Source organism: Molothrus ater, chromosome 17, assembly GCF_012460135.2.
Source record: "Molothrus ater isolate BHLD 08-10-18 breed brown headed cowbird chromosome 17, BPBGC_Mater_1.1, whole genome shotgun sequence".
Classification (NCBI taxonomy): Eukaryota; Metazoa; Chordata; class Aves; order Passeriformes; family Icteridae; genus Molothrus; species Molothrus ater.
Window position 1 is genome coordinate 14360954 of NC_050494.2, and position 14083 is coordinate 14375036.

At 45.1% G+C, this 14083-nt stretch overlaps 1 protein-coding gene across 1 annotated transcript in view; it reads right to left on the reverse strand.

The window, feature by feature from the left end:
* Positions 1 to 12352, reverse strand: part of PTPN1 (protein tyrosine phosphatase non-receptor type 1) — a 31196-nt gene extending 18844 nt beyond the window's left edge. The window contains exon 1 of the mRNA XM_036395775.1: positions 12231 to 12352. Within this exon, the coding sequence (XP_036251668.1) occupies positions 12231 to 12293 (63 nt within the window). The 5' untranslated portion in view covers positions 12294 to 12352. The remainder of the gene's footprint in view (positions 1 to 12230) is intronic.
* Positions 12353 to 14083: the final 1731 nt, after the last annotated feature.

Consider the following 14083-nt stretch of genomic DNA (forward strand, 5'->3'; position numbering starts at 1 on the left):
TGCTCATCTCAGACTCAGAGCTACAAAAACATACTTCTAGAGTTTACAAAGCAAAATACCACACATTTTTTCACATCACTGCTATTGTCCTTTGAATACCCTAATGTCAAGTTTGTTGTTGTCATTACATTCCAAAATAAACATCTCTGCCTTCTTGGACTGCTAAAACATTACAGGGCTTCAATGAGAATGAGACCTCATTCTAGAGCAGGGGTTTTGATCTCCACTCTTGCAAGCAGCACTCGTGTCCTCCCTGAGCAGTGGTGCCCCAAGCCAGCCCCAGCAAGGACAGGCAACACCCTTGGCTGCTCCCAGGGAGCTGCTTGTGCTTTCCCAGGGGGTTTGTTCCCAGCTGGGATGCTCCAGCTCCTCAGTTGCTAACTTACTGTCTCACGAGCATTTCGGGAGCCCAGCCCTTGGCTGTGCTGGGACAACTCTGGAGTTCTCCTTTCAGCAGGGAGGCCATTTCTCTGGGCAATTTGTTCAGGCTCTTTGTAGGCTCTTTTTCTCGCCTGGTTCCTGGAGGCAAGGGAAGAAAGCTTTAGATGAGCTCCCCTACCCCATCATGAGCACTGTGGAACAAAGAACTGGCCCTGGAAGGGGGCACCATTCAGGGAATCCTGCACTCCTCTTGCAGTCCTGGTGAGAAACTCCTCGGAAATACAAAAGCACTTCTAGATCTGCTCTCAGTGGTGTATTTCTCTATTTTCCACGATGACACAAAGCCAGAAACAAAATGATTCTTACCTAGGAATCAGAACTTCTGGAGTTTGCCTCATTTTTATTTTCTTGGTCTGAGTTGGTTTGAAAGTCTCTTACCATCATGGAAACAGGATTTTGTGAAAACAGTAAATTTGTAAGCCTCATTTTCTACCCCTAACACTGACTAAAACTAAACTCAGATTTTATCTATTGTAATTTATAGGACAGAATAAGCAAGCTAGTGTTCACAGAAGAAAATACGAATCACAATGGTTTTTCTTTAATACTTATCTGCAGTTAAATGAGCTATATATGCATTTAGAAAGAACAGCCAGTTGAAGCAGTTTTAGACACCAGCTCGCCATATGCTATGTTAAAATTAGACTGATTTTTTTTTTTTTAAAGGAATAAATTTATGCATGAAGTAGGTCTATTCAGTACACTCAGATTTTGAGGAATGCTTTCTCTCATCCAGTAATCTTTGCAGAAAGTTCCAAACAAAGCTTATTAGAAAAAAAGAAACTAGTTCAGAATGTGGTTTTGAAGCTATCTTCACAATATCTCACAGAACTGCAAACAGTTTGTTCGATTTTAAAGTAAGGGACTGGTTTCACTAAAAATGCTTATTGTCAGGGTGATAAATACAACAATATAATTTTTAGAAGTAATAACATGGGTATCATTGAAAACTAGAGACCTTGTAAGATGGCTAAAAATAGTAATTTGAATTCCTAGCTTAGTCAGCTTGGCCAGAAACGGCTGTGTTCACGGTAACCTGTAATTAGTTTGCATATTGTAAGAGCCCCAAAGACTTTTCCCCTCTCCAAAACCTACTAAATTAGCCTTCACAGCACAGTGCTGTTACCACACCAGATGCAACAGAATATCCGGACTTGAGAGACTTCCCACTACTCTTTCTGTTTAATTTATAAAGGCAAATATTCTCATTTGATAAGGTAAAGGCCAACTCCCCTCCACCTGGAGCATTCAGAAGAGCCTGCCTTGAAAGGCAAAGACAAGCTCCAGTTCCCAGCTGCTTCAGATGAGAAAGAAAGGTCTTGGCTCTAACACAAGTAAACTGTTCATTATTTTGAAACACAAAGCAAAGTCAGAGTATGAAGCACATTTCTCTTCCCTCATGGCTAAGGGGTGTTCCTCTGCATAAATAATTTCATTCACACTGGGTACTGCAATGTGAATCTAAAAGCTAAACTGGACTTTCTAATGCATATACACAGGTTAATGAAATAGTCACAGCATTACTACAGTGGGACACATATTCAGATCATGTCAGTGTTATTTTTCTATTTAGAATGCTGTGGGACAAGCAACAGCTATATTTCCAACTTTCTACTAATTCCATAAAAATTCTCCAAGATATAAGGTCGTATGTGGAGGAAGTACTAAAACACACCAGAAAGGGAGTGGAGGAATTGTTATATAGGAAATTGTGAACTCTGCTTTACCTATTAAAAAATATCATTATCTACATCTTCTTCAGTGGCAAACTTCATTTCCTTGAAGCTGTTTGTACCATGCCTTGCTTTACTCCTGAGAGGCAGACTTTAAGTCAGATGCACAAGGGGGGAAACTGAATTTATTTAGTATCAAGGAGCCCCATGCATTCAAAATGATGAAGCATATATTACACAGGCACCAGCTCCCTAATGTAAGTGGGTCTGCATTCTATCTGTTCCCTACAATCAAGGGTATAAGACCAAACTCCAGCAAGTTCTAATCTATGGCACAAGAATGTTTCACCATGTTGGCCATTAGTAAGTAGACAGGCAATGGAACTAGAGAATCATTCTGCCAAAGCATGCTCACTACACTGTTACTAAAAGCTTTTTATCATTTCCAACCTAACAAGATTCCATGAGTTTAAAGAGAATGTACAATTACCAGGATTGCACAATGCAGGTTCATGCCTCTGCATGCAGGGAAAGGTCAAACTCAAGCTTTGCTCCTACAGCAGAACCAGCAACCAGCCCTGCTTCCAGCAGCTTTGGTTCTCAGCACACTGCCCAAATCCCTCTTTGGGAACCTAAAGTAGCTGTAACTGCTTAACTACCATTTCCAGAAAGAAGTTTTAAAGTATCTTCTCTTAAGAAAGACTTTCAGACAGCAATTGAAGGAACTTGCTGGATTACAAATTTGAATGAACAGCTTCTTTCAGCTGGGATCTGTTTAACATGGGGTTGCAGTTATAATTACAGATGCCCACTCCACTGTACTTAAATATTCAAATTTGGAAAGGAAAATCGTAGTGATGATTAAAACCATACTGAATTCACTGAATGGTGCAACCTACAGGTTGCCAAGCTACTGCAATGCACACAAAAACCTGCTGAGAACAAATAGTACTGCTGAAAACAGATGTTAGATAAAGCAGAATTAGGATACTCCTGCTTTTCCACATGACTGTCTAATTTCTGTTTAGGAAAGCAATCTAAGTAAGCTAGGTTAATATTAAACCTTACAGCATTCTGAGCTGCTCAGCTTCCAGGCCCAAACACAGTTTGGGCTCAAACACCACCCCAAACCAGCCAGCTTACAAGCTAAAATGTATTCAGTATTTTTATTTCTCCAAGCTGCAAAGCAATGCTTCAAGACACTGACAGAACCAATCCTGTGTTATTATAGGATGTTTTATCTATCACTACAGGGACAGAGAGCTTTCATGCCCAGCTGTACAGGACATCTTCTCATCTGAAAGTAACTGAGAGTTTATAAAAATAAATGTCAGTGTTAAACAGGGACATCACATAATCAAGATAAATGCTCACAGACCTCCTAATGCAGGACAGATTCATACTCTGCACTCCAGCACATGAAAAAGACTGCAAAACTTGACAAGCCAGGCCTTCAAAGGACGGGTGAATGCTCCCCATGCTAATGAAACAGACTGCAGTGAGAGTCAGTTGTGTGCATCAGATGAGATAAACAGTTCTGCCACTTCATACATCTACTCATCGTGCTACTTAAAGAGAATTAATTCTGAGAACTAAACCAGCTGATTTAGCACAGCCAAGCAACTCTCACAGCTTCTACCTCTTGTCGTGGCAGTGTCTCTCTGGAAACACATGACTCCCATTGCTTCCAGCCCTCCTTGGCAGCCCAGGCAGGGCTGCACTGAGCCCACCACACCCCAGGCTCCACCAGACTCTTGCTCATCGTGTTCCACTTCCTGCCAGCCGAAGCCAGTTATCAGCTGTGACTAAACGTGCTTTATCACTTGATGTCTACCTCAAATCCTCATTTGCAACTGTAGAACAGATCTGGAACACTTACAGAAAAAAAATAATACTGAAAAATGCAGTAAATATCTTTAAATAAACCCTTCACATCTATCACAACCCTTTTCACTCCCCACTTCCAAAAGACAGCTACACCAAAGGCTTCTGAGCACTAATCCACAAATAAAGGTTATCAACAATCAGAATCACACACAAATGCCTCCTTTAATATCAACACTGCTGACAGCAAAGCGTTTCTAGATTATATTATTCTTCTGTAAGTATTTCAAGACAATTTTGCCTGTAGAGAGAGAGTTTAATATGCAGAACACATTTTTAGCAAAGACTTTGGAACAAGAAAACCCAAAAGATGTAGATGTTATTACATGAAAGCAATAAATGTTTGAATGCTTGCTCCTAACTGGGTAGTAATATTAACTTATTTAGCTATTCTTACAAGATAACAAGCACATAACAGTTTTACCACCCCAAATTCCATGTGGTAGAGAACTCAGCAGGCAGAGCAGCACACAAGGAATGTCCTGCTGTAGCCAGTCAGTCACAGAGGAGTATCCTGTGCACTGGACTGTGTGGTGACCAAGCAAAGCCTTGTCTGACGGGCTTGGCTCCCAGTGGAGGCCCCTGATGGTCAGCTTTACACAAATTAAAACACAAAATCAATGACAGATAAGACATAAGTCAGTAGTTTCCATGAAACCTTTCTGCTCTGTCTGCTTCCTGACAGGCTCTAAAAAGACTGGTAAGATTAGACCTCTCTACTAATGCTCTCACGTGGGCTAATAAATCCAGCAACTCAGCAGCTCTAAAGATTTCACATATTTTCAACCTCCTGTTCCAATCTTTTGCCTCTGCTGAGCACCAGATCAGTCTGATGGACACACAGGGCAAAGAAGCCGCAGAAGCTGAGGGTGCCTGAAAAGAGCCCCGTCCCTGAGCCCCGCTCCAGAGAAGGGCTGAGCACTGTGGGCTTCACCTCCAAGTGATCAGAGCTTCCCTCTCCCCAGGCAGCACTGCCCAGCCCGAGGCTGCCGTGCCCTGCTGTGCCAACGGGAGCCAGGTGCCACATGCTGCCCTGGTTTATCTCTCAGCAGGTGTGGCAGTTATCAGGCATTGCTGGAGAGCAGAAGGCAATGATTCCCAAAGGGAAATCATTAATGAGCCAGGCAGGTAAGGCTGCTCAGTGCCAGAGAGCACTGCCCCAGTGCTCACTCCAACCCCAGCCCTGCCACTTTAGTGCCCTACTGATGCCACCCCAGCTCAGGGGACGGGCAGGGATCAGAGGCAGGGGTTTCTTGCTTCCCAACACACACCAGTCCTGCACACACTCCCTAGGAAACAGCACCAGGGCAGATCTGCTCTGCTCATCTAACACCTGAGGCCAGTTCTGAGAAGGTTTCAATACTGGGAATGAAAAAAGTACAGGCTGAAACACGATTCTTGTTCATGACACCCCACAGACCACAAAGTTCTAGGTAGCAGCTGCAATTTACTGTGAAAATCCTCCACTGGCAGAAGCTTAAGAAAGAAGTGACTGTTGATTTCCAATTTAATTAAACTCTTAAGGAAGAAAACAAAACCATTTTCCAGAGCTGGGTAGCTGTCCACCCCCACTCCTTTACTGGGTAGAGAATTCCCCATATCTCTTCCACTTCTGGAAATATGGGGAAATTCTGTCAAATGTGTCAATCTGTATTTCAGCTGGTGAAGAAGCTATGTAGTATTTTTCCAGTTCTTGCTCCCATGACCCACCCTTTCCTTCTTTCCAAAAGAAGTTCCTCTTACTAAAACCTCTTGCTTGTGTCAGAGTTGTGTTTTTCCTGTAGCCCCCATCTTTAGTCACTGATGGCTGTGCAAATGTTAACAAAGGAGATACAATTCCACGTGAGGATGGCAGAGGTTTAGTCCTACTTCCAGCAGCTGCAATGACTGTACAGAAGACTGGAAAAAATAGGCCACACACAGTAAAATGGAATTGAGATCTTCTGAACGAGCATGGGTTATTTTTCCTGTCAGAAAAAGGAAGTATACTCTTCCTTAGTCAAAGATGCATTTTTAAAATAGATTTCACATTTTACTTCCTGCCATCGCATTAAAAGGTCAGGCTGTTTATGTTACTGTAACCTGTTACTGCGGGATCAGGAATGGTATAAACAAGCAATTCTCATTGAACTGTGCACAGGGGAAGAAGGTTATGAGAACATTCCTCTTTATGTGTAGAGCACTTGTTCCATATAAATATAAAGAATCTGAGAAACAGAGTGGCTTTTGTAGGATGGCTCTCAGCATCAAGTACTTGATGCATCAAGTACTTGACAGGAGCAGCATAAAATTCTGGGAACTTCAGATACAAGCAAAAGCACCTGACAGATCACAAATATAATAGCTGCTTTAGGTTCAGTACTATGTAGCAGCATTTTGAACTAGCAATTATTTTAGTCCACGAAGTACAGAGAGCTGTCAGCCCAGAGGGGAAGGTTTCCTCTGCCTGCAGTGAGGTCTGCCCAGCCCCACACTCACCCCTGTACTCCACAGAAGTTTTTCTGTAATTGCCTACACTGGCAGAATGCAACATCTGCTGTATTCTTGCTTTATTTTCTATTTCTATTGATGTAGAAACTGTTTTAACCTTCTAAGGAAAAGAAAAAATCTGCACAGAACAATGTAAATCTGATTAAATGATCTCTTCATCATTAGCGAAACAGGTAAATCTTCATCACTGATCTCTTCACCCTCAGTGCTGAAGGTGACTTTTGACCCCTTAAACTACAAGTTCCTAAAGCATCCACAACGACCAAGAGCTGAGATAACTGTTCACATGGAAAGTGTACAGAATTAAAAGTAAGAAAAAATAGAAAAAGATTTCAAAAAGTTTCATATTATGCCTGCTCATTTTCCTTCCGAACCAGGATGTAAATTTTTCTACTGTTCTATGAACCTGCTTTGTTAAATGCAGAAAATGCAACCCAATTTGAAAGTAGATCAGCTATCATTATTAGCAGAATCACATGCATTTCCAAGAATCGCTTTTACCAGTTTTTCTTGGTATAATATGACAGGCAAGCTGTTGAATCTTAGCTCTATTCTGCGTGGGTGAGAGAAAAAGCACATCTGAATTCACAGAGCATGGTAGAAAATGAACTGGCATTTGTACTACACGATCTACAAAGCGAACACACAGAGGCATTTGGATGCTCTATCAAAGTGCCTCTCCCAGTCAAACCAGCAAGGGCATGTCTCCTGGCACCAGGGAGAAAAAACCACCTCTGCAAATCAACATGAAACAAGCTGACCAATGACTAAAAAAACCCCAGAAAACCTCAGTGGTAAGCACTGCAAACATCCCAGCTCAGGGATCAGACCAAGTCTGTGTTCATTGTGAACACTGCAGAGAAGCAATCACTGGGTAAGGAAGCACTGAGTATCCTCAGGTATTTAATGAGGCTAAATTCACAACCCAAGCAGATACTTAGGTCATGCAAGTGACACTGATCTAAAACCTGGTAATTCTCATGTCTACAAGAAAGTAGCAGTGATATTTCAGTGGAAGCCACATCTTTTGAAGACTCAACTAAAGAGAACCTTTGGATAAAGTCCATTTGCAAAGCAAGTATTAGGAAGGGAAACATTTAATTTTAATGTTTAGTTAACTATAGGATGAACTGTTATTTCAAACCTACCCAGCACATTTAGAAAGTTATTTTAGTTTGAAAAATATTTGGTCTACCACTACCACATTTTATTCTGTGCTTACAAGGGCTATTTCTATTTGAAATTTACCATCATTTGGCATGTGTCCAACACTGCTTTCTCCTTAACAGTTTTCTTCCATACATCTGTGCTTCCAGCACACAGAGGAGGCAATAGTACCATGTGCAAGAACACACTAACACCATAAAACCCTGCAAAAAATGTTCAGAAGCAGGCGAGCACTGTGTGTACATTGTATAATTTCTAAATTTTTAGCAAATGATAACCACAACAGGCTCCATTTTTCCATGCTCTGCTTCCAGCAAGACTATCACTGAAGCTCTGGGTTCAAGTATTTAGATTTTAAACTCTGTAGAAAAAGCAAGAGTAAGTGGCTCAGGTGGCTTTATATATATATATATATATGTTTTATATATTACCCAATCTCAAATCTGCCAGCAGCAGACACAACTGGTGCTGCTCTGAAAGAGAGAGGCAGCAGTAAAATCTAACCCAGGCCGCAGAGCGCCCTGAGCCAGCCCCGGGGCACAGAGGTGCCATCACCTGCAGCTGAACAGCAGCTCTGCTCTTCAGGAGGGTGGGATCCTGACTTTGTGAGCCACACATCACTAACCCTGCCCACGTGCAGGAAGATCAGTGTACAGCACAGGAAAACATGGAATATCTTCAGCTGCTTGAAGGAACAGAGACTCCCTACAACCCTGAGTCTAAAACCAGCTTTCCACAACCAGAGCCAATTATGCTGAGCCTCAAATGAATCAACAGAGCACGAATTAAGCAGTGGCAAGGCACTGCATGCAGAGACCTGCAGCTAGAACTGGCAGAATAAAGCACAAAGATGCATTTATGAGAAGTCATGTTCATGCCACAATTTATCTGCCGCTTAGCACCCAAGCAAAGGAGTAACCCAACTGCTTTCAGACTGCAGCCTGCACTCCTGCTGCAGCTTATAAACCAACCAACCCTTGTAGAGCTTCCTGTCCACTGACTTTAAATACACAACACAGCCACACTGTTACAATTCTTCAGGGTCAACCATTTCACAGTTTACTTTCAGCATCAAAATCCACCTACATAAGAAAATATTCTACAAATATTTTTCCAGAGACAGCGAATACCTAAAAAACTTCCCATGCCTTTTCTGTCTTGACATAGGGATATCCAAAATGTCCATGATATCTTTCTATCTTCCTCCCACAATCTGAATGAAGTTCATTAATTTTCATAATTTGTAGTATTTTAGTTTAGCTTAGAGAGGTTTGAAAAACTAATGTTCACATTAATATTTGGTTAAAAGACCCTTAAAAATTAATAGAGAAACTGAGAACAGTTATTCACAGGCCTCAAACCCAACTCCAACTACACTTCAGCTTTCCAGAGATAGGTAGTTCTGTTTTCAGGATACTCACTTCCAAACATGCTGGAAAATCTCAACTATATCCAGTTCTTATTATAAATTCCACTAACTATAAAAACTAGAAAATAATGCTCATTTTAGTTTCATTTTGCTACCTTCACATGGAAAACTCTGCATGAGCTGTCCCCAAATGACAGCTCTGCCTCCATCCATAGTGAATGGAATCCCCAGTTGAATGGTACATCAGTAAATAATTCAGAGGTATTTTTACTGCTCCTGAGAAGCACATCCATGTTAATATCATTGGCCAACATGCTAAAGTCAACATATCTGGTTTATATAAACACAAGAAGCAACTCTACCTGTACTTGAGGGATGTGTTTTTAAGATAATATCTCATTCTATCACCCTGTGTAAGAAGTTAGAAACTGAAATACCTCCTAAAGTTCTGAAAGACTTCTGCATGTAAAATTACTATGAAAATCTGATACTGCACTCACTGTGAGCAAATGACAACCCAGTGTTGTTTTGATATTCTGGACAAATATTTACTTTTCTTCCCTGCTTTAAAAGCCTAAACTGTGCTTTCCTTAGCTTTGGGGTATGGGTTTTTTGTTGTGACATCTCCACAGTGAATGCTTCCCATTCCAACAGATACTTCTAATGATATTTCTGCAGGGTGCATATCATTCACTTACCCTTAAGCATTTGTTCTCTGTTGCACACCTTTACCACAGTTAGCACACATGGTAAAGCTCACATTCCTCTAACTCACTGTTTCATGGAAGAGGATTTTAATTTGAATGTGCCTTTCTTATGCTTATGTTTCCCTAAAATACAAGCAACAGCCAGAACCTAGCAATTATTTTTCTCACTTGGGTCCCTGAACAACCTCCACAGGAACTCATGGCTCACAGTTCTTGTAACAAGTAAATCTAGAGGAAAGTAAGGGATAGAAATAGGTATTAAAAACCAAATAAACATTCCGTGAAACCCCAGAGTAAGAAAACACAAAGAAGTTCATCACTGCTCACCCTGTTCTGACCAGCAGTACAGAGAATGGTTCCATATTGTGCAGTGCCCAAGACATGATCATCACAAAATCACCTAAACAAGGTCTGCATTTTGAAATGTTTGTGTCCCCATCCTGGGATTACTTCTGCTGAAAAAAGAAGGTAATCTAAATTCTATTCTTTCACAGCTGTACTATCATAGCTGAACACAGCTTCCGCTTGTCCAAAGAAAAGCAGCATGGACAATTTTAACCCTTGCAAGTCATGTGGCACCCAGACACGTCTCCCGTGGCCACTCCTCCCTGTCTGCTGCTGGCTCCTCCTGGAGATGCTGGGCTGCATCTCGAGATAACAGACTGGGACAAGGAACACGGGCCAGAGGCAGGATGCTTCACCTGCAGCACCGGTGAACATTTCTGCATTTCTGCAGTTACAGTCATAACACTGAGGTACCAGGAGCCGTGGCACAATTACCCTGGGGGAAGATGTTTTTCTGCACCAACCACATACACTGCTCTACTTACTGCATTCTTCAGCAAAAACCAGCGTTGTAGGAAAACTGTTTTGTTAATGTCACAGCTCAGACACCAAAAGCACGGCTTATAGAGAAGCACCTTGTTCTTCCAGATGTACATGACCTGCCAAGATGCCATTTTCAACAGCTTATTTAAAAGCAGGATGCAGTTGAGAAACTGAATCTCATGACATAGATGCACATATTTACTAATCAATCAGGGGGAAAAAACCAAGTAAAAAACCCACCCCCTGTGCTTGTCAATAGTTGGATGCAAATCAAAGAATCACTTTAGTCCTTTTTTAAATTGAATTTTAGTCCTCAATCAAAGCTCATGCTGTGCCACAGTTTGAGCAGGCCACTGAGTCATATCATTCAAAGAGAGCAGGACTAAAATATCACTGAATGCTGATCCCTCATTGAAAATGGGCCATTCTCTAATTCTACTTAGATATTTCACTTCTGTAATTAAATTGTACCTGTAGAAATGTACCACTTCAATTACAAAGCTCTATTACTCAAAATCATTTCCTGAGCACTAAGCCTGCAACACACCAAATCATCCAGAACAGTTCAGCAAAAACATAACGTCATATATCCACATGACTTTCAACTGATACAGTCAGCATGCACTGACACTCGGCAGGGAAGGGAAATGTAGGAGATGGACCTTCCGAAAAGCAGGCTCAACATGTCATGCTTATTCTCTAAATGCCAGACAACTGGAGATGTTCACCCTGCAAGCTACTGATGTTAAAACTTGCCTGCTGCGATTCTGAAACTGAAGTCCATTTATTTCACTTTTACACACCTCCTTCCCTCAGTGGTCTATTGCCAGAGAAATTCACACTGAAAGAAGCGAAGCTCAACGTCTGTGCTGCAAACGTGAACTTCGAGTCATTCATTTATGCAATATACCAGCTTAAACATTCAAATGGATGTTACAGCAACGCTGCCTGATCTGACTGAACACATCCGCCCAGTCATTCATGTATTTCAGCTTCTCTTAAACTTCATTTTAGATAAAGGTGTGAAGAACTTTTAAAGATAAAAGCACTAACTTCTGTGGCTTGTACGTGAAGCTGGATCCAGAAGGCAAATACTGTTGCAAGCATTCACGTTTGCAACAGGGTTGTTTTAAATATCACCAAAAAAAATCTAAATGCAGTAAACGACACAATAAAAACCCAGTACCAGCTAGCTGCACAAGTATTGCTAATACGCTGCTTCAGGCTCTGTTCTATGATTAAGGTGACTGAAAAGCCAAACGCATTTGATGCCCCCTTCGCGGCTCCTCCGTTCTAACCCAAAGACAAATCTGGCGGATCGGCTGCCCCGGTTCGGGAGGGGCAGCTCGAGCAGCGCTGCGGGCCGATGGCCCCGCGGGGCTCCAGGGCTGAGGATGTGCCCGCGGCAGCTGCTCCGGCTCCGGGCGGGCAGCGCCGAGCGGGGCTGCCCCGCCGGGACCCGCCCGGGGAGCGGGGCAGCTCCCGGCGCCCCCTGAAGCGGGGAACGAGCGGGGAGCGGGGGCGGCGGTGCCCGGGCAGGGCAGGGCAGGGCAGGGCTGGCCTCGGGGCCGGGGCAGCGGCGGCGGCATCGCGGGCAGCGGGATGGAGGGACGGGAGGGAGCGCTGCCGGCCGGGCCGGGCCGGGCAGAGCCGGCGGGCGCCGCCCCTCACCTGGTAGATGGCGGGCCAGCTGGCGGCCTGGTCCAGCCGCTGGAACTCCTTCTCGATCTCCATGGCGGGGGCCTGGCCCCCCGCGCCGCTCCGGCTGCAGCTGCTGCCGAGGCCGCGGCGGCTCTGCCCGGCCCCCGCCCTCCCGCTGCCGCCGGAACTGCGCACCCGCCCCGGCGACGCGACGTCCGGGGCGGCGGGAGCGGGGCCGGGCCCGCCCCGCGGCCCGGGGGGCTGCGGGGGCCGCGCCGGGGGCAGCGCGCTCCGCCCGGGCCGCCGCCGAGCCCGCGGGCCCGCGGCCGCCGCCGGCTGCGAGCGGGGCGGGCCCGGGGGGCCCCTCAGCCCCCGCGGCCCCGGGCCGGCCCCGAAAACGGCGGCCCCGGCCCGGCGGAGGGGCCGCAGGGCGGCGGCGATGGCGAGGACGCGGCGGAGCGGGGCCATTCTGCCCCCGGGCCGGGCTGTCCCGGCCGCCAGGAGCGGCTCGGGTCGGCTCGGGTCATTCATGTGCTGCCGCCGCAGCGCGGCCCGCGGTCCTGGCGTGCTCCTGCGGGCAGGGCGGCGCGGGGACGGGCACCGAGGGCACCGGCCGAGGGGCCGCAGGGCCGAGTCCGGCAGCGCACAGGGCTGGGATGCGGGTCCGGGGCTCGCTCAGCCGCCGGCAGGACATTGATTCTCTCTTGCTGCAGACAGAAGATGGAGGGGCTTTCCGCTCTTACACGGCCTGCAGAACGAAGTCACTCGTGTCAGTTTCCCCGTGCCTTTTGATGTAAGCTCCGGATGGTATTGGATCATCTGTTCTCGGCGCTTGCATTCCTGCTCCGAAATGGCCATTGCTACCCAGGTGTTATAGTCCTGTCCGAGGAGGCAAACCTGTCAGTCTACCTCAGCTTTTCCATAAGGCCATTCATTTCCAAATGCAGTTGTAGCCTACACATCTCAGAAAGCCCTCATCCACAGTGCTTGAATTTGAAATCCAGGTATTCCAACCATACAGACATAGATACTCCAAGTCATATATCCCAAACAAATTGATATTTGGTTGAAGATTTCACAGAGTAAACTAGAAAATCAGTGTATCTTACATTTCTTCATAAATCTCTGTCCATCACAATGGCAAGGTGTGTGACAAGTAACAGTTTAAATATGTCAGTCTGGTTCAAGAAATTATTTTACTAAATAACTGGAAATTTTTGAGCGGATAGACTACTTCATAAATATTTGCTTTTATCTGTATATGCCCATATAAAAGAAGTAAGAAGCAATTTGCAGAGTGGCACACATTGTGACTCTTGCTTTGGTGAAGCACAGAAAATTGATGGATGTGCTACAGAATTCTGGCTTTCCTTTTACATGCAACGATATCCAGGGCTAGAAAAATGAGACCCTCACAATATGCAGATACCAATTTATGCCAAATCCTAGAATCATTTGGGTTGGAAAATCCCTCCAAGACCATCAAATGTAAGCTGTGCCCATCCCCACCTTGTCCCCAGCCCAGAGCTCTGAGTGCCACCTCCAGGAATTCCCTGGACACCTCCAGGGATGGGCACCCCAGCCCTCCCTGGGCAGTTCCAGTTCCTGAGCCCCCTTTCCATGGGGAAATTCCTGCTGTGCCCACCCTGAGCTGCCCTGGCCCAGCCTGAGGCCGTTCCCTCTCCTCCTGTCCCTGTTCCCTGGAGCAGAGCCCGACGTGGGGCTGTCCCCTCCTGGCAGGAGCTGTGCAGAGCCAGAAATTCCCCCTGAGCCTCCTTTGCTCCAGGTTCAGCCCCTTCCCAGCTCCCTCCGTCCCCTCACAGGACACTCCAGACCCTTCCCCATCTTTGTGGATATGCTCCAGCATGAAAGCTTAATCTCCT